Below are 21,882 nucleotides of genomic sequence, written 5' to 3' on the forward strand. Positions count from 1 at the left end.
TGTTAAAATAGGTTATAGATAATACATTATTATATTAATGATTTAATCAATGAGTGCAATATGGTGAGAGGTATAAACTATTATTACACGTGTGTAAGATGGAGAGAAATTTTAACTGGCGTGCCTTTCTTCTTATGTAAATATTAATGTATTATTATAAATGTAAAAATACATAACCAAAATCATCAATTTATTAACTTGTTATTTTTTAATAATCATGAAATTCATAATTTAAGAAATAACCAATTTTTATTAAGCTTTCATATTTTTGATAATTCTTAAATATACCTGTATTACCTGTAGTTTACCTGTATTATACATTTTAAAATTATTTTAACAAAAAAAAAAAAATACATATTAATAATAATATTGTAGTATTGAATTAAAAAAATGTCACCGTAATATCTATAGTTGTTTTATGTTTCCTTATAAAGATTTTATTGCTTTTATAATGAAACCAAATTCAAATTAACATAAATTTTAATGATAGTTGAATGAATCCATTATAATATATTCGATAAAGTTTTAAGAAATATAGAATATTAAGGCACAACTACTTTTAAAAATAATGATTGACATTAATTTATATTGAATTTCAAATGCCTACCTACTACAAATGTATAATTTTAATATTAATTTGTTGTAAATATTTGGTGGGTACCTGGTAATGAATAACGGTATATTTTTCATTTAAAAAAATCTAAATAATAACAATCTTATACTAACAGATAATGTGATATTATTTTTAATTTTGCATACCATCACTTTTCTTTAAGAGCCGTTAAGTATACCTATTATCATATATTTTTTAAACACTCTCATTTTCCATACCTATTAACGACACTTAATAAACTCAATTGCATAATGAATGTTGACAATATAATTTATTTGCTGTAATGATAACTTCAGTATATTATACACACGAAGACTATTATATTACGCATTCTAATCATATACTAGACAACATCAGCATAATGAATAGCAAATATAACACTTCGATTTTAACTTATTCAATGCCGTATAGTTTAACTGCATAAATAACTCGTAGTTTGTTTAAGTCATAAAAACGTAGGCACCTACTGCTATATCATAAACTTAATAAATATAAAAAGTTTCAAATATTTCATAATCTACACAAACTCAGTTACACAACATAATTTTATGATTTTGGATTCAGAGCTATTTTTATTTGGCAATGATAAATACATTTTTTAAAATTATTTACGAAACGTTCAAATACCAAAAAGTTTCATTTATTATTTAATTAGACTGTGTACATTTATCTAGATATATAGTAGGTATATCTATATTCTATAGAGTGGTATTTTTTCCAACTTTTCGTTAGTTTTCGAGAAATTGAGAAAACTGTGATTGAAATCACTGATTTTCTGTATACATTTTTCATGAATATTTAATGACTTTTGAATACAAATATTTTCCGTGGCCTGTATATTTAAAGATTCCCGCCTCAGTCCACCCAACTACGGTATCACCGTTTTTTTAAGAAATTATGAATTCAAATAGACAAACGATAATGTGTAAACTCGTAATGTGTATATTTTAATTAAATGTTCATCGTTACTTTCATTGAGTATTAGTACTTCTGGGAATCTTATTATACATTCACATTAATATTGCAAAATGTGACTGTAATACAGATATGAACAATACAGTTATGTCTATAATGATTAAAGTATTTAATTATTTGCGTGCATTGGTTACATGATTTATTTGAATTATTTAACCGCAGCAGTAATTGGTGCGTTTAATAGAATAAAATACGTGCAAATAATACATCAATAACTTATATACGTATATATAATAATACTAACTATTGTTTTATTTATAGGATGTACGCAGCTCTTATGATAAAGAGAATAAAGCTATTTTGGCTGACATCGAATCCCTACGTAGAAAAGGAGACAAAGAGCAAATCGACGAAATAATTGACGGCGATCAGACGCAATGGAACGACACCGGTGTGGCCGTTAAACAATTGGTAGAACGTTATGAAAAGGCATCGAAAACGCTACACAGTTATCAACAACTAAGAGAATCTACAAATGATTGGTTGAATGGTAAACTTTTGTTGATTGAAACTACTGAAGATGTATCGGATAAGACAAAGTCAATTGATAAACAACAAGAAAATCTGGTCGAATTACGGAACATGATAACGGACGTGGCCGAAACCATTGGACTAAATCCAGATGACGTGCCGCTGAACGAAATCGAAGAACTGAGTTTGAAACTAGAGAAAGTCCAAAAAGTTCTCGCCGCACTCGGAGATGTTGCGGACAAAAAGAACAAAGTGTCGGACGACATCGAAGATGCAAAACGACTTTTGCATGATATCGAAAAAGTATGTTTTCAATATTTAACAGAATTATAAAATATATTTAATGAAAATGTAGAAGGTATACATACGAAAACAATAGGTATCTTGACTACTTATTGATTTGCCCTCTTTACTAATAATCCGATAAAAAGTTTTTAATGGTTCCTAGAAGTAAAAACAAAGGCGTGCTATTTTCAACAAAAACAATTTCCAAAAACTTTTAGCACCTTTCCTGTGTTAGGTATTATAAAAGTTTAAGCGTAATTACTATAATTCTCATCTTAAATAAAGATAATAATATACACACTACAACAATATTTAACACTCAAATGTATATTTAATGTCTAAATAATAATATTAAGTGTAATCTATAAATTTACTAATTAACTTTTCAGAATTCATCAAAATCCATCAAGAACAATGACGAGAACCTAAAAGAATTAAGAACTAAATTATTAGACTTGAATAAATCGAAAAAAGAGATGGACGAATCTTTTGACATTGATAACTTTGAAATACCTCTAAGTGAAAAACGAACATACTCTATAATCGAAGTATTCCAGGTAAAATCGATTAATTAATGAAACTTTGTAATAGAATATATATGAAAATTAAATTTTTGTTTTAGCTCTGGCAACAAATATTCAAAGAAACTTTCAATCAATATCGTAGATTATCGTGTTCTTTACTTGAAAACGAAAACAATGTCGCTGTATTTGAACTATGGCACGACTATTTGATGTATGTACAAGAATTTTTAAAATCCCCTGTTCCGGGTGACTACCATTCACTAACAAGTCATGAACGACTTTGTCAAGTACACCAAGAAGTGTTGATCAGTCAGATGGATACTATACCCAATTGTATGAATAAGCCAGATATCATATCTGAGCCAGCAGCATTGGAAAGATTTACATCTTTGATGGATTTGCACAATGAAACCATAACAGACCTCGAAAACATTCATCAAGAAGTGTGGACCAAACTAGGCCACTGGAAAGAATACCGAACAAATGTTAAAAAGGTATATGAGTGGCTATGGAAGGTTGAAAAAGTTCATTCAAATTTAAATCTTAAATTCATCAACACCAGAAGGCTGCCACAACTAAAATCTCAAATAAATGTAAGTATATAGGTACAACTTCTAAACTTAATATTGTCCCGACTGAAATACAAAAATTGCGGAGAATAGTTTTTCAGAATATTTTATTTTCATTGTTTAATATGATTTTTCAGAATCTATTAAATAGTTTGGCTGTGGAACGTTCCCAAATCGATGACTTGGAAAAACGTCAAAATACCATTTTTGCATTTTGTGATAAGCCTACGGAAACCGGCTACAGAAAAGAACTGATAGCGATTAGTCAACGAGTCAACGAGATCCAGGCATCGTTAGAAGTTTGGAATGGATACCTAGAAAACGTAGAAAAACTTATCACCTCCTTTGACGTTCAAAGCATGGAAATAGATCAAGTATTGCAAGATGTGCAAACTAAACTTGTTACACTAAAACGTGAATTTGGTTCTAACGAGGATATAGTGCCATCTGATAAACTAAAGTCAGAGTCTAATAAAATAGAGGAATTAAATAACAGCTTGAAACAATTAGATCCACAACTCACGTCTACTACTGATATACGAGAAAAGTTAAAAGATTCATTAGATCCTATAGAAATTCGTTCATTTGGACAAAAACTTAGATTTTTAGTATATCACCAAAAAGATTTACAATATCAATTGTTTTTGTACTCATGTCAAATAGACAATTTGTTATATAAACCGCAAGAATTCACTCATAGGTAATTTAAACATAATTTTGTATTAACATGTATTTTCTAATATATCTAATATTTTTTTTCTCAACAGATACACTAGATTTAGGAACTGGGCTGTTGATACCGAAACTCAGTTGAAAAATTTAACTAAATCCTTGAAAGATCCACAATTCGCTATTGATGTGTTGAAACCCGAATTTGAATCTCAGATTAATTCTAAACAAAAAGAATTTAATTGGTTGAACGGAGCTGGTAGTCAACTAATTAAAGCAGAATCGCAACTGAATCCTCAATTAGCAAAAACTACTGAATCAAACTTAAAAGAAATCAATGAAAACTGGAATAATTTAAATAGTTCATTGTACAAATATACTGTCGAATTACCTACAACCATTTTGGTAAGCTTAAAATTTAAATTATAGATTTTTTTTAACTATCTAATTCGATGAAACATTTATGTTTAGAATACAAATAAATTATTCGATAAAATCAATATCTTCAAAATTTGGATCAGCGACTTTGAATCAAAAATAAACAGCCCAATCATTTTTAACGATCGTTCAGAATACAACTTAAAAGAAGAATTGAAATCTTTAGATGTAAGTATTATTTACATTTTAACTTGTGATTGAACTACTCCAAATGAAATTGGAAAATGCCTACTTGAAAAAAATCAGTGGAATTTTCTATTGGTTCATAAAAATTATTTATATATTATGAAACTACCTATTCAATAATTATAAATATTGTAATATTTATAAATGTAATTTTTAAGGCATTGAGTAATATGTATAAAGAAAAGCAAGGAGAATATAATGAATTAATGGCTAATTGTACTGAACAATTAAAAAATGATAAGAGCACAAATGATTCTGATACTACTCAAGATTTGCAGTGTCCGTCGAAGACATTACCGATCAGGTAAACACTGCAATAATAAATGTTTATAATGTGATTTTGTAACTTCTTAACTCATTGGTGATGTACCTATTTTCAGCTGGAAGAACCTAGAAAACAAAATTAGTGACAAACGTGTTCGGGTATTAAACGCATGGGAGGAACTGCAAACCATACTTGGTTTAATCGATGTAGATACCAAATGGCTGAGTCGGTTAAATATTGCCGTTGAAGAACATAAAAAAAAGAAATTTATAGAACATAAAAGTTTGTCTGGATTAATCAGTAATTTTGAAGTGAGTAAATTATGAGTCCATAAGTTACAATAGGTTATTTATTATAAACAGTTTCGATTACTAATATTATAAAAATTATATTTATCATATTAGCAGGAACAACAAACCGCAAAAGACAAGTTTTCTAAGTTAGAACTTGCTGTGTCTATATCTCGTTCTACATATTTTGCTAAGTTCATTGACGAAGAAATAGAAATAATTAGTAGAAATCGAAATTCTCTTTTGGAACAAATCGATATGATACTTATCGCTCTTAAGAAATCGTTAACATTGTGGAAAGATTTCGTCAATGCACATGGAAGAGCGGTAGTGACCCTGACCCAAGTCGATACCAAACTAATTCAACTCGAGTTGTTAGAAAAAGGTGATAATGTTGATGAAGGAAGTGCTCGTGTTATGGAGAAAGACCTTGGAAATTTGCAGGTACCCACATATTCATAATAATACATATATAATATATTTATGCAGTAACAATTGAAACGATTTTATTACACATTATAAACACCGGGTGAATAATGATATTTCATAAAATAAAAATTATTTTATCTTATAGATATTAGAAATGGAGTTAAAAAAATACGGAGGACTTCTCGAGAAAGCAGATGCACTAGGTCTACAATTGATGACTAATAGTACTCCGGAGGATATAAAAAATATTCAAGAAATGATTGACGAGTACCAACTTTTATGGAAGGATATCAACAATCGTATTGAAAAATTGAAGGTGACGTGTGTTCAAGAAACTTCGTGTAGAAAGAAGGTAAACATTTAATAGATAAAACAACTATTAATTTTTAAATAATTGTCATTTAATAATTGTAATTAAATTGTTTGGCTAACAGCGGTCGGTAAACGAAGAAGTTCAAGTAGAAACATTAAAGTTTGGCAAAGATTCACAAGTGCAAGTCGACACTCTTCCTACCGAATTGCTCAGAAAAGACTCATTCCAATACGAATTACAAACGGCGATAGCGAACGCTAATACCAACTTAAACGAGTTAGAATTAGCTATACAAAAATCCGACAAGAACTTGTCGAAAAATATTGCGACGTGTCAAATGTCCATAGACCTGATCAAACATCTCAGCGTCATATTAAAAACACAGTGTGGAGTATCAGAGTCTGATATAACCATAGTCAGGTCTGAAGAGTTATTGACCAAGTACGAGGAACTTCTTGTCAAATTCCGATCACAGCAGCAAGTCGGTCAACCAAAGTGAGTAATCTGGACAGTTTGGTTTCTGTGCTTTGCACAATTGGTCATGATAATCTTGATAATCACCATATTTGTCTATAGAACTAGCAGTTCGGTGATGTGTCCACTGTGCTCCGAACAAAACTGGTCACAGTTCGAGAACGACATGTGGCGCTTAGAACACTGGATACAGTCAACCGAAGCTAAGCTCAGCGTCCAACCGATGGTACCACCATCGAAGATCGAACAGCTAGAAGACGTCATACAGGAGCACAGGGTACGCGTAACAATATACAAGATGATCGAACAATGGGGAGCAAAATTAATAACAATTGCGCGATCTATTTCGTTTACAGGAACTCCTATTGTACTTGGACAGTCACCGCAATATCGTGCAGTCGTTGAACGTGATTGGCCACCACTTGGCCGAGCACAGCAACGACGCGGAAAGAGCAGCTCAGATCAAAAAGCGTTTATCTGCTACCAACTCCAGATGGGATCGTGTCTGTTTTGCGTGCACAGAATGGCAGACCAAACTGCAAACTGCGCTTATGGAGGTATCGATCGTAACTATTTATTTAAATCTTAAATCCAAGCGGTATATACGCGGTATGCCAATTATTTGATTATTCGATCAAAACGATAAAAAAACATAAAAAACCGTATGAATATATTGTTAATTTAGTATTATTTAAAAACATTATTTAAATCAGGGGCTTGCTCAAGGGGGGTAGAACACTTGACAAATATATATGCACTTCTATATAATTATAATTATTGTATTTCTCAATTTTGGTTCGGGCAACTTGCTATTTTGTATAACCCCTCCCCTCACCATTCAAAATTCCTGAGCACGCCTCTGATTCACGTACCTATATGATATTGATATTAGTACTTTATCTTGTCTCAACATGAATTGTTAACAATAATATCATACAACGAATATACAATACATTATAAATGTATCTACTACATATGAGTAATAGCTTATTGCAGCTTATAAAGCCTCGACATAATCGTAGTCTTAATAGTATTGCATTTAACGCGCAGTTCGTTTATAAATCTCATTTCGCGTTTATTCCAGAACGAGGAGTTTTACGGCGTTATTGACGAGCTCGTCGATTGGCTAGATGAGACGGAACGAGCGATCAAAACGACCGAGCCGGTGGACCTGGCCGAGGACACGGTTATCATAGCGGACAAATTCAACAAGTTTAAGGTATATTAATACAAGTTGGAAATATTGAATTGAATTCAAAAACCCGAATACAGAAAACGGCGTCCCTTTTACCGGATTATCTTGCTTATATTTATTTTCTCTCTTGTCAGAACATGCACGCGGAACTGGAGAGGTGCGAACCACGAGTGGTATCGCTGCTCGAGGCGGCCGACTGGCTACGACAGGCAAACGAAAAAACCGGCGTCACGGCGCACTCAGCCTCCACATCCGATCAGACCATCGTCGACTCTCACGCTAGGCTGTCACACCTCAGGGCCCGTCTCACGGTGTTGATAAACATGACGGCCAGCTACGCGACGAAACTTGGCACCACTTTGGGCTACGACATGACGCCGGACAGCGTTTGCATAAGACTCCACCAGGTACGATGCGCGGCGATCAGGCCCGAGCCAAATATCATATTTTTCGCATATTATAATAATAACTATTGTAATACATACCTAATATTATAGTACCTATACGTACTTATAGAGGCGGAACTATGAGTTTTCGCCGGTAGAATAGGTGTGCGGGTGAGGGGGTATTGATTCCACCCCGACTTTCTTTGGGAATTTTTTTTTTTCAAAAAGCTTTTACATAACTCTCTCGTACTATCTGCTGCAGCGATCCGCGTTAGAATATCAACATTTAAAAGTTTAAAACTATTTGAACATACCGCATTCGTACTACATAATATGATACACCTCTTCACCACGTGCGGTAATTGGGTGTTTGGTGGGCGCCATGAGATTTCTGTATCCATTTCACAGTTCGTTCGTTATACACCGCTGTACCTAATGATATTCTCGTTTTGGACGAGCACAGTTCAAAAACGTGTGCGACTATATTTGTTTTAGTTCTTCGCTCTCGAGGGGTAGTTATGTATACACCAGCCGACCAGAGCTCCACGGTGTGGCGGTCGGTATTGTTATTGTCACTTTCATATTATTTTCCGCTCCCGTTTCATTCTCGAGTTTTACTGTAAACCATACAATTATAATATCATACGAGTATATGATTATTTTTAAAGCCGACATTTCGTTATTTTTACAATAATTATTTACACGCATTTCGACGGGAACGCGGTTTTTCACACGTTCGCTTATATTATTATTGCTTATTATGTTTGTAATACATACGCCGGACCGCCAATAGACTGTAATAGCATTATATGTATTAATATTTTCATAGGACGTGATCTACATATTTTACTGTTGTACGTATATAATATTATAAATGAATTATAATATATTATTATACAGTATTTTTGTGTAGACCGTAACGTTGTTTTTATCGTTTATTTTACTATTATTTTTTAAAGTATTTAATATATATATATTTTATTTTTTATACACATACGACATATTATTATACTGTCTTGATTAGTCTGCACAGTTTTTTTTTTATAATTTGTTGTTCCCGTTTTAAAGGTGGACGATACCAGCACTGCTATGAATCGATCCAACGAAGAAGAACCGAACACAAAGTAAATATCTCTGCACATTTTTATTAGTACTTATTTATTATTTATCGGTGACACTTTTTATTATTTTTGGCTTATCTATAGTGTATTTTTAATGAAAAAATAAATAATACTAAATATATAATACAATTAAACAAATTATAAAATTTATATAAATAATGCGTATCTAGCCTATTCAAATAGGTATTCTTGGATATACTTATATATTATATTTACTACGCATGGTTGCGAATTGAAGGTGAAGGTAGCTAAACTATATGACCAAATACTAAATATAATATTCTTAAATAATTTATTATGGTTGTATTACATTTTTAGGATACAATTTTTTTCTAAATCATTTCCAATACATTTTTTTTTATAATAAACTTTATCGAGACCTTACATAGATCAAACTAAAAAATTTAGTCATATATACAAGATTCGTTTGGGCATTGTATAGTGTCGTTATTGAGCAATGAATATTTTAAAATGTTAATCAATTTTCTGTAAATTTTCACACGTGTTAACTCGAAAGATACTATATAGACTATGCCCATGTGACGTTTATAGGAACACGTGTATATTATAGACACTTTATTTATGTGGGGATGAAAACGTTCTGAATTTAGAATTTGGATGCAATCCAATTTTCTTAATTTTAACTATTTCCGTTTTAGTTCCACTGTATACCAGCATCACATCAATTCTGCGAATTCTTACATATACAGTATTTTTTCATTGTTATTGTCCCGAAAATTGAGTTGTTTTAGAATTGAGAGTAGATATTTCTATCCGTGTTATTAAACGTATAAACAAATATAAAATAATAAATAATATAAAAACAAAAAAAAACATAAAAAAAAAACACACAGATTTAGTCGTGCATGTGGTGATAATACTTTTTTAACCTGTAGGTACTTAGTATACCTATTCATCGTCTTACTTATATTTGCACTTGATAATATAATCAGGAAAAACAATACTGATGTCAATCATCATACACAGGTCGGTGACTATTATAAGGGATTATTGTTGACTAGTATTTAAAATACGTGGTCGATCAAAAATCATGGTCCGGGACAGAGTTGATATTTTGAAAATGGAATTTAAGAAATTCGTTTTGATACATTTAAAACACGAATTTTAACAATCTTGATCCGATAACGATTAAAATCAAAATATCCTCTAGTTCAATTTAGCGTAAACTCAAGTCGTCAACGTTTATGGATATTCGTAAACAGCCAACACTGTAAACTGTTTCCTAATCTCAACGTAGGTACCTACCAATGGATAACATTTATGGAGTAAAATAACGTAGGTTTTAGATAACAATAATATCCAATGCCGGATTTAGACTTTTTTTACCCCGAACAAAGTGTAAAATTATTACTTTTCATATCCTCCCCATCCCCAAAAATGTACACCTAAACGCATAAAGAAATAATTCATATTTTCATAGATATAATATGTTTTTAAGCATATATATAATACTATGATATTTAGTAGATAGGTACGCTATTATATATTATAATTATTTGTATACAAATATTTAATTATTATATCAGTATGAAATTAATAATGATGCATTTTAATTTTGAATATACTGATGACCTGATATTTTTTCAGAGAACTATCCTTAGGTATAGATTTTTTATAACAAAATCGTTTTATTGTATCTTTTGAATTTTGACATATGACAATGTTATATCTATTGCAATAATTAACTCAAATGTTTTAGTCTATTTTGATGTATTGGCATTCTTAGTAAGACTCGATTAATTTCGATGACTAGAACTTGTTCCAGATAAATTTTAATTGCATTTTACAGGATTTTCTTTTGTTTTGGAAAATCAGGCAATTATTATTTGAATCAGTCTATTTCGTCGAAAAATTCTATTAAAAATTATCGCTGTACAATATTTTTTTGCAAACGTTGAAGATCTCTGCTATATTATTCATCAATCCTATTTTGTTCATGTTAAGCTCGTTGGCGAAAGTCACAAGTGTTTCTCCCCCTGCCCGTAAATCCGGCGCTAATAAAAAGCCATAATATATTATAATATTATACCTATATATATATATCATGTTGACGACTCACGATTGTTCGTACCTTATGAAATATGACTGTCGCAAAAAAAAATGTTGTTATGATGGTACCAATACCTACCGCAATAAATACATAATATTGTCGACTTATTTATAATAATACGTCACGCGCCACGCGGTTTTTCTGCAGTGTTGGCGGAGATGAGACGGTGCTGAGACGCGGCTACAGATTCTTCGGCCGGGTGATGCGGGCGTCGCTGCCTTTCCAAGTGCTGATGCTGCTGGTCCTGGGCGCCGCCTCTCTGGTACCAATCGTCGACGAGGAGTTCAGCTGCATGGAGTCCAACAGCATCGCCTGGAGCCTTTACCCGTTACTCCGCTACCCCGGGGGACCGCCGCCGGTGTAGAGCGACCCCGAGATGACCACCACCCCACCACAAACACACCCCACATACAATAATACGTGCCCCCCTCCCCCCCACCACAATCACCCATATCGATCAATACCATATTATGATCATTATTGTCATTATTTTTACATATTTCCTTTCTTAATCCATTGTTACTATATCATTATTGTAATTATTATGTACTATTATTTTTAAACGCACGCATACATACGCCCCCAGTTGAAATCTTTTATGACGTCAGGTACCTATATTATATTATTCGTATTTACCGTTGTAATGTTTAATATTTAAGTTGTAATATTGTTCGGGGTATATACCTCATAAAACACGGTTGGCGTCTCGATGTACGAATAGCGACAACGCCGATTAACGCCTAACCTATCCCCTTAGATTATTATGTCTGTTTTCAAAATGTATTGTAGACACACGAGAGATATTGTCATGTAAAACGAACGCTTTAAACATTTCCCAAGTTCGTCCCTCCGATGCAGTGCTTTGAGAACACTTTTTAGTTTTTACAGCGTACCGGCTGCCGTTGCCGACGATGATTATTTTGTTATTGTTGTTGGTAATTTAGTGCAGCTCGTTCGCCAATAATAATATTATATAGTAATATTGACGGTAATTTGTTTATTAGTTTTTCACTCTAATTAAAAATGATATACGACGTTAAATCAAAATGAAACTAAGATGATATTATAATAATACGAGACTGTCAAAGTGCAGGGTACGAAAAAAAAATAGTCGTTAATTTATTGACAAATAGTTGAAAACAAAAATACCTATATATATATTTTCTGTGTTCATTGTTGAAAAAATATTAATACAAATTGATTGTGAACACGTGTGATTTGTACGTTTTAAAATTACTGTCAATTTATTATTGATTATATTAATATATATTCATGTATATTCATTATTTTTTATCTTTTTAAAGTAATAATAAGCATAATTATTATATTGAATACGTCATATTGCGTCCATAAAAAAAATACTTAATAATTGTTGTTACAAATGATTAAAGCGTTGTCGTTCTTAAGGTTAACTAAAACATTTATACCAATTACCTAGTAATATATCAACTTAAGTTTCGTGCTTAATATTAACCCTACTAACACTCATATTATTATTGTTTATTTAAGTATAAAATATTTTAACTTTTGTTTAATTTTAAAATTATTATAGATTTTGTTCTTGATTTTAGCATAATATATATAATATATATTAATATTGATATTGACTATATATATATATATATATAATATATTATATTATTATCATAAAAGTTGTATTTGTTTGTTATTTTAAAATATGTTAATATATTAATTAATGATATATCGGTAACTAATATTATACAGTACAGTTTTAAAAACTAAAGGGTTAGCGAGAAGATAAATATGTTTATTCACCTCGATCGTTTTATATGTTCATTGCGTGGATAAAACTATAATCACTGACGTGCCTGCGAATGTACTAGTTGTAACAGAATCATTTTAAACCATTATTTCAATTTATTAATACAATTTACCTTAATTATTTGTACAGAATTATCATATACATCTCTAGGCTAAATTTAACAATTTTATACAATACTTAAAAAAACAATATCACTGCAATATTAAGTATAATACTCATCGTATTTAACAACCATTTTTGTCTTGCATTTATTTCGGTCATTAAATGCATCATATTTGAAATATTAAAAAAAAAAATACATTTTTAAATTCTATATTATCAATAATTATTATTAATCACTAAAGATTAAAAATTAAGGACGGATAATGAATTTGTTATTTTCTAATAAATAAACGGACGAATTCGTGCGGGGATGCAGGTCCAGATTAATTTATACAGTCTAAATCAAATAAATCTGATAGATCCGCGAAATACGCGTGTAAACTTGACTCCAACTTACTTTTGATATATATAATACTATACACTATACAGTATACACTTTAAAGTTTCAACAGATAAAAATAACAGTAACATGTGTATTGCACTATTCGTCAACAGCAGCTATGTATAATATATTATAATCACGTTTTACGGTTTACATATTTATTTATAATGACCGGTATTTCAGTTTCAGTATACTCGGTGATTTTTATATACAAAAATACGTCCGAGCCAATCCGAGTCCATCTAATAACTATGATATGGTACACGCAGATGAGTCACATTCATAAATAATAAATTCCGGTTTGACTAAAAAAAAAAATTAAAACTGATATGGTGAGACGTTTACAGATAGGTAGGTATCTATATTTATTTATATTACGCAGCATACCTAATCCAGTGGTCTTCGAATATCGATATACTATTTTGACCCATTTCGGTGAATATATTTAATTTTTTTAGACACATATGTAGACTTGATGATTTTCGGAATAAATTAAAATTTCAGATTAACGCTTATTTAACGAATTAATATGAATTTTTTATTTTAACTTTTTTTTTAACTATTTATTTCGTTATTTCGCTGCTGAAAATGTATTGTTTAACTATAATAATTTTAAGAGATTATGAATTTGTTTAACTATTTAAAACTTAAAAGTCATTACTCATTATATATATGTATAGACTATAGGTATACTGGCCATAGGGTACGTGCATACATCGAGACCTTATTATATAGTCGAAAACCACTGGCGCCACTGACTTTACATTATATAACGGATAATATTTCTTTAGGAAAATCAAAAAAGATACGCACTTTTTGTCCACGTGTTCACCCATGTATGTACTTTTGGCGAATTCGCCACACTCGCCCGCTTCGTACTCGCTCCATTTGGTGCATTGGAGTGCTTTGCATTCTTTTCTAGCCAAAATGGAGCGGGCGAAATAATCGAAAGCTTTGGCGTGACTGCACGCACCGCCGGAAACTAGAAACGATCTCAACAAATTAATAATTACACGGTTTAGTAGTGTTTAATAGTCCTAAACATATTAATGCATACTAATCTGTGAGTATATTATACTAAAACCTATTTGCGGTTAAAATTTGCCAATCATAAAAATGCATAACGACAACGGTCGAATTTTCCATCAAAGCTATACACACCATTACTCTCTACTGTTTTGGTTTGACATCGTTTGCAAATTTTCTCGATAAATATATATCATAAAAAATTATAAAACTGCAATACCAATGTTACAATATTTTTCACAATGAGATCTGAGATAAAATTGCATATAATTTTAGAACTGAAATAAAAACCAAGCTCCATCTTTAGTCTGGTATACTATCTAATTCATGCCAGCAAAATTGAAACTCATCTAAGTTGACTGATTTTCTCTCAATAACCATTTATATTTTCTACGTTTTGCGCATTATATATTATCATTTTAGATTCTGAGCGGACCGATGAATAACATGTTTTACTTAAAAAGCAATTTTACATATTTACATACCTCTATCTAATATTTTGCAATTCGTTTGTGTATTTCCTCCGTTCGGGTAAAAGTCGATATGACCTAGTGGCTCAAACAACCCGAGACCATTTCCGTTTGTATGTATGATGTCTACAAAGGTCGCGTCATTTTTATTGATCCTGTATTTCGGATCAGTATTTTCATATAGTTGCATAGCAGGATCTAATCCTATTAAACATACAGAATAAAAACATATTTTGTATTAGGCAGCTTAATAACGAGACAAAATCAAGAAATATAGTGTCAGCCGTTTGATGGGGCTGGACCGTAATCAATTCTAAGGAGTAAAAACTAGGCATTTTATATTTCTGTTTATCTGGGTCTTGTGTATGTGTTGAAAGTAAATGAACATTAGTGTACGTAGTTCGTAGTACTGATCACGTTTTATAGGGACATCATAATGACCGGGATGTACGTCTGTAATTTTACCTACGAGCATGCACATGTCACCATATATTGCTTTATAAAATGACAAACATTTTTTTTTCAAAAAATACTACCTCTGACTTCAATCACTACGCTCAGTAGGATGTTCCGATTTTAATTTTGAAAGAAGATTTGAATTCTCCTCTAAATTCACTATGCTTTAACTGTCGTACATTTTTCATATTCTATATCAATTTATTTAAATTTTAATTATGAATATGATCTATTTTTACTCTTTTTGTTAGTAAATTTCTAAGTAAAAAAAAATAAAAATCAGAAAAATGAAATTGTCAAAGCATAGATAATTTAGTGACAAATTCAAATTCTGCTTTCAAAATTAATATTGGAACATTATATTGGGCGTAGTGATTGAAGTCGTGAGCTATTTTTTCGACCAAAAATGAAACACGCTCCAGCCCGCTAAGAGTAATATAATACCGCACTACACACGGTACACTCAAAACCGATGACAATCTAAATCTGCTTTTCTCTACCCTATACCTATTAGTTGTAAAAATGGATTGCCGACAAATATTATAGGTCATAACACATAACAAAAATCTTGAGTCACGTAGGTTAGCCTATAAGGTCGAGAAACACTACTCTAGATGATTTATATATTTTTACGAATGATGTAAAACAAATAACTGTTGAAATTGTATTACCGTAATTATTTATATCATAATATAATGGTACACGCTATAAATATTTAAAATATACATAATTTTTGCTGTATTTGTAAAAATAAACGAACACTATACTGAGTATACATATTATTCTTATAGCAAAATAATGATGTAAGAACTATTTTTTGAGTCAAAAAATAGTTGTCTGTTATTATCCAATAAATACGAGGGCCTGAGGTTCCCAAACTGTGGGTCACGGTCCACTTTTTGGCCACCATTATATTTTTGGTGGGCCACATAATGTTTTGGAATATTTATATATTTGTATAGTATAAAATATTTAATATTAAATTTCTTTAGAATATTTCAATATAAAAAATGAAAATGATATACTATATTAATATGTACCTATAAATTAAAATAAATATGATTGAATATTTTCCGTGTAACTAAATATTACATTGATGTTCGAATTAAGTCTTATCATTGATCGTTATCCCCGACGATTACAAGTGTACCAGTGACATGTCACAAAGACGCTGTTCGACTAAAAGTTTTTTCAAAAGTTTTGATTATTAATCAAAAAGGGAGTCGTCAAAATTTTTAAATTTTCCAAAATGGGTCGTGCCGGGAAAAGTTTGGAAACCTCTATACCAGACCATTTTTTAACTGGTACGTTTCTCAAAAAAAAAAAAAACATTAAGCAACTACCTACCAGTTATCCGAGAAATTTTACCGCTTAACTTTTTCCCAGTGTATCCGACGATATGGGCTCCCAAGCCATGACCGATTAAGTGGATATTTTCAGACCCTACACTCATGTCATTCGATAAAATGTTCAAAACTTTAGCTATATCGTAACCGATGTATTTAACATTGATTTTTGCCGATGAATACATTATATCAAAAGAAAACTGCATCCAATCCACGCAAATCACGTTGTAAGCTCCCACGAGTAAATAAGCTGCAATCAAATATTTATTAATGAACAAGTTTATAATATTATGTGGAAAAAAATGTGTCGTCTATAGTATGAAAAAAATGTTTCGATTTCACCGTAAGTATTACTATGATGTAGTATCAATGTACTATTTAGTATTTACTATGATTTACCATAATCCCATTTTGTTTATTCCTTAAAAAAATTAATTTAAAAATAGTTCACTGCAGTAGGTACGCGAATGAAGTAATCACAAACCTTCCACTATGTGTGCGCAAAAGCATTCTTTTTCGTAAAAACTCCCAAGCCAATCGTGTACGAGAATTTTTGTTGGATTTTCGACATTAAAGTTTGTCGACTTTATCATGTTTGGATCACTTCTGTTTAAAAGTTGACCTTTGGGCTGTTCTCTGAAATTTAATAAACATGCTAAACGTATAAGTGACATGGACACGAATAGTGCTGCACTGGCACGTTTTTTTTTAAATATTAAATAATGGTACGTTATTTAACTCATATCATGAAACTTTACCTAGTATACAGCCAATAGAACACGCGATTTGACATATTGTAGATCTTGTATTTGTCGTTAAAGAAATATACTTCTTTGAACGTCGGATCTTGGTTTTTGACCAAATAATCAATGGCGTGGGCCGACTCTAAACATTTATATGCATAAAATGTTATTGTATACAATACTAATTATTTGAGAACTGTTCGTAACAGTTTCTAAGATTAAAATATGATGTTGTTAAAATGTATGACTGCATAAACATATTTTGTACGTTTTTCGTGAATATACAAGCCTTAATATTATCATCTGGTAGATAAATTATCTTCAAGATAAATATTTCGTGGAGCTAAATCTATAAAATAGGTACTAATAAAAAACAATGACTGTGTTAATTTAACCAGTATACCGTGTGATCGATTTGCGATGCGACACTGCAGGTGAACTGAAAACCTATCTACTATTTGTCTTTAACAAAACAAAGGGTCAGTCATAAGTATTATATAAAAATTATAATTAATCTAAACGGGACTTGGATTACGACTTTAAAATATTTATGAATGTTCAAACATAAACATTTCAAAAAAAATTAAGCACTATACTAGAACTAATTAAAAGAAATAACTGTCGACGTTTGATAAAATAATTGTAAGCGTTTAAAAAAAAATAAGGTTCATTTTGTTATTAGTATAATTTTGTGCTTATGAGGACGTCTTATACACATGGTTTTACCCCATCTTGCGGAACATAGGTATCGACATTTACTTTTAGCAGTAACTGCTATAGTTGCAGTTTAATATTCTTAGCTCAAATATTAGAATGAATTGCGAGTATTAACTAACTTAAATAGGTAAGAAATTGATGGGTGTTCTCTCGATTAGTTTTTTTTTTTTTTGTTTTTAAAATGTTTAATCATGTTATGAGTATATAAATAAATTGATATTTAAAAATTCTCATAACTCGCTTAAAAATTCAAATATTATAAAAATAACTAACAAGAGGACAAAATATTACTCAAACATTTGAGTTTTATTTTTGATAAATTCAGTCATAGTTTTAAAGCTAACAACATATAATCAGTCTGCTGAGCGCTAATTTTTATATATTGTTCATTAACTGTAAGACGAAAAGAACATTTTAAGACATTTTAAATTGTCATAAAAAAGAATCCTTCCGTTAAAAAGACAAACCGTAACAATAGGTTGGTACAACGTGTATTTTTTAATTTTTTTAAAATTATATTTTTATTTTATAATCGTTAATACACTCTGTATAATATATATATATATATATTATTATTATTATTATATATATGTAATTGTTATGTATACTTACTGTAGATAATGAAACGAACGAGTAGGTTTGACTAATTCTCCTAACTGCGATAAGCACCGTTAGCCACAATAGTAACAGCGTCGTAAAATTAACATAATTCATATCGGGCAATTTTCTATAGTGTAAAATGTTTTGAATGTATATATTATTTTGATCAATATATCACGCATCGATTTATAATATTTCTTTGCGTATGAAGAATTCCTATGTTCATGGTCAATCCGTTTGGTTGTTTTTGTATATTAAAATTGTAATTGACTATGAATTATTAAATTTAAGACTTTTTCATATAATATAGTCTTTAATCTAATCGGTGTATCTACCTACTATTGTACAGTTTTTACGTTTTATTTGGTCACCTTCGTCGTCGTCGTCGTCGTCGTCGTGTAATTAACGCCAGAAAAAGACGTGATGGGGATACTGATTTTTTTGTAAGTAAACCTCAATAATTGACCTGCCACTATAATTTTGCCGATTCGAGCACAGCTTTAGGACATAAAATATTATACTATCAAGCCATTGTATAATTATAAGGCGTAGTGCATTTAAGTACGAAATGTTTTCCACTTATGAATCCACTTATATGAAATTATTAAAAATAGTGTACCAACTGTCAACAATTTGCTAATAATTACTAACGTAATTGTTACACAATGATATTATAATAGCAGGGTTCAAAGTTACCTAAATATGGTTTACCCATATTTTAGACCGTAAAAAAAATATATATCAAAATTTCAAAATCAATCGTAATGAGACAAGATTACAGCATAAGTTATCAGAAAGGTCATTATTACATTAATCTTCATTCGTCCGTAATAAATCCAAAAACGATTCTCTGCCGTTTTTTAAAAATAATTATCAAAACCCATCGAGGGTAATTTTGAGGTTTTTCGATGAAAACGCTATAGAGTTTCCAAACAAGGCACGATATAATTAATGTCAACTCGATATAAATGAAAAGTACTTACCGCTCTGCAACACGATGCCATATTTTAGAATAAATATGGCTAACAGCATAACCTTGCCGCAGCTCGCGAAATACTTTGAAGCCGTTATCATTTTTAGACAACGATATTTCGAACATATAAAAATATATTAGTGTGTGTAATAATTTATAACCGAATTTAATTTCACCGCCACTTTAGTATAAAAATAAAGAGAATATACTTATATATTCATAGTACAATTATCTGTAAATACAATTATTGTCAATCGTGTGATAATATTGTATATACTGTTTATGCGACACTCCACGCGGCCGGCTTGTACACTTGTGAAGAATCATATCTCAAAAACACTAGATATAAGTAAGTGAGTGTGTGTGTGTGTGTGTGTGTGCCTCAATGATGTAAAAATCTTTTATTTGTTTAAGATGTGATTTTATCGATTTTGGCGAGCTACCATCAACCCCGAAATACTGAACGTCAAATAATACCACGAAACCCCTATTATTGCGATTTCTATAGGTAGGTACTCATCTATCTATACACCAGTCGCCAAAAAATTATATGACATATTATATTATACCTACATATTATCAGTTAATATTGTCATTGGTTAATTATTATGTAAATACCTATACAATGATATCACCAACTGTATATGCCTATACTTTTTCACGATGACACAATATAATGATACACTGTGAACAAATTGCATACCTACTATACCTATAATAATACTCTGACAAAAAAATTTCAGATAAAAAAACACATACTTTTAAGTTTATAAAAATCGTAACCGTGCAAGTGATAAAATAAAATACATATTTATTGTGATTAGTGAAAAATTACATAATTTCCTGGTTAATAAGTAATAACACATATGGTTTCGCTGTGAACTCTATCAGCGCAGGTCTTGTGCTTATATAGTTATATAATATGATGCTAATGATATGTCATAACACAAATTTCAAATTACGACTTTTTTTCATTTCTATAAAACATTATACAGCTCATTCAGGATATTCGCCTATTATAGCCTATAGATAAATTAAAAACACGGATTCTCATGAATAGTTCATGCTGCAACCAACAAATTTGAAAAATATATAAAATATAAACACAGTTATTTTTATATACGTTTTAAGTTCATGTTTAGACGAAATTACATATTAAAAACAAGATTTTAGATATTTTGTTATAATTTAAAAATATTATTCGTGGGTATATGAAACTTTTCGAGTATATTATGATAATATTTTATACACGCAACGACGATTTCAAATTGTTAGAAAAAATTTAATTTAACCCACTGTTGTACTGACAGTAAAATTAATTACTTTAATTACAATAATAATATCATCTAGTATTCTAGTATAGTTAGGTACTTGGTAATATTATATAGGCTGACAGACGCTCTTCGCTCAGAATCGTTTTTCGTAGGCAATCATTAAATTAAAATTTTATACATTCATTACAATTTACTGCAGTGACTCCCTAGACACAGTATGTACAACTACGGCAGAGCGTTTCCGCTTTTTTTTATTTTATTTTACATAACAGGTGACAACACCATTCCTATTTTAGTAAATTACCCTACCCACATTAACGTCATCATAATATTATTATGTGTAAAAAATGTTTTATTGAAATCTACTCTACAATGCGTTTCCAATACTATATATTTTTCTCTAGGTGTATGTTCTGTGCATATTGGTGGAGGTATTGCAGGTATGACAAGAAAAGTGCTGGCGTATTAATATTTAATATATAGGTATAAACATATATTATAGCCACTAAACAATTTATTTTAACACAATGTATTGACTGGCAACTAACAATATTTAAGAAAATAATGTTTTAAACAAAAGTTTAATTAAAAGATGAATCTGATAATATAAAAGTGAGTGCACCAAGAGGTTATTAATCTCCTGACTGTGTGCTGATCTATTTACAATTTTCCCACACCGAAATGTTTTCCCAAACCACCCTTGAATAATACAATAATATAAATATGTGTTGATTAA

The 21,882-nt window shown here is 30.5% G+C and overlaps 2 protein-coding genes and 1 long non-coding RNA gene across 4 annotated transcripts in view; 2 read left to right on the forward strand and 1 right to left on the reverse strand.

Moving 5' to 3' along the window:
- LOC100167295 overlaps positions 1–12,560 on the forward strand; it is a 43,292-nt gene extending 30,732 nt beyond the window's left edge. Inside the window, exons 16-32 of the mRNA XM_029491429.1 lie at positions 1,850–2,362; positions 2,734–2,901; positions 2,967–3,461; positions 3,575–4,137; positions 4,205–4,511; positions 4,578–4,712; positions 4,889–5,034; positions 5,111–5,306; positions 5,400–5,729; positions 5,860–6,066; positions 6,149–6,522; positions 6,604–6,778; positions 6,858–7,058; positions 7,586–7,720; positions 7,831–8,103; positions 9,151–9,206; positions 11,422–12,560. Of these exons, the coding sequence (XP_029347289.1) occupies positions 1,850–2,362; positions 2,734–2,901; positions 2,967–3,461; positions 3,575–4,137; positions 4,205–4,511; positions 4,578–4,712; positions 4,889–5,034; positions 5,111–5,306; positions 5,400–5,729; positions 5,860–6,066; positions 6,149–6,522; positions 6,604–6,778; positions 6,858–7,058; positions 7,586–7,720; positions 7,831–8,103; positions 9,151–9,206; positions 11,422–11,638 (4,491 nt within the window). The 3' untranslated portion in view covers positions 11,639–12,560. The remainder of the gene's footprint in view (positions 1–1,849; positions 2,363–2,733; positions 2,902–2,966; positions 3,462–3,574; positions 4,138–4,204; positions 4,512–4,577; positions 4,713–4,888; positions 5,035–5,110; positions 5,307–5,399; positions 5,730–5,859; positions 6,067–6,148; positions 6,523–6,603; positions 6,779–6,857; positions 7,059–7,585; positions 7,721–7,830; positions 8,104–9,150; positions 9,207–11,421) is intronic.
- A 569-nt stretch (positions 12,561–13,129) lies between these two features.
- LOC100162817 (pancreatic lipase-related protein 2) lies at positions 13,130–20,198 on the reverse strand. Of its 2 annotated transcripts, none has more exons than XM_001949032.5 (7): positions 19,883–20,198; positions 17,598–17,724; positions 17,324–17,475; positions 16,841–17,089; positions 15,053–15,241; positions 14,355–14,523; positions 13,130–13,846 (listed from the first exon to the last, which is right to left on the reverse strand). In XM_001949032.5, the coding sequence occupies exons 1-7, from the start codon at positions 19,971–19,973 to the stop codon at positions 13,822–13,824; spliced, it is 1,002 nt and encodes a 333-aa protein (XP_001949067.2). In that variant the 5' UTR covers positions 19,974–20,198; the 3' UTR covers positions 13,130–13,821. The 2 variants fall into 2 exon arrangements, with proteins under 2 accessions (XP_001949067.2, XP_008186338.1); XM_008188116.3 differs by lacking the exon at positions 19,883–20,198 and adding an exon at positions 18,912–19,026.
- LOC115034436 lies at positions 19,028–21,802 on the forward strand. The gene is made up of 2 exons (XR_003839799.1): positions 19,028–19,342; positions 21,551–21,802. It is a non-coding gene; the product is annotated as an uncharacterized LOC115034436 (long non-coding RNA).
- Positions 21,803–21,882: the final 80 nt, after the last annotated feature.

This window comes from Acyrthosiphon pisum, chromosome A3, assembly GCF_005508785.2.
Source record: "Acyrthosiphon pisum isolate AL4f chromosome A3, pea_aphid_22Mar2018_4r6ur, whole genome shotgun sequence".
Taxonomy (NCBI): domain Eukaryota; kingdom Metazoa; phylum Arthropoda; class Insecta; order Hemiptera; family Aphididae; genus Acyrthosiphon; species Acyrthosiphon pisum.

Coding starts and splice junctions, on each gene's coding strand:
- LOC100162817 (XM_001949032.5), bottom strand. CDS start 19,973: ATGATAACGGCTTCAAAGTATTTCGCGAGCTGCGGCAAGGTTATGCTG. Junction 17,725..19,882: donor TGGCATCGTGTTGCAGAGCG/GTAAGTACTTTT, acceptor ATAAATGTTTAG/AGTCGGCCCACGCCATTGAT. Junction 13,847..14,354: donor GGTGAACACGTGGACAAAAA/GTGCGTATCTTT, acceptor TTTTTTTTTTAG/TCAAACCGGAATTTATTATT.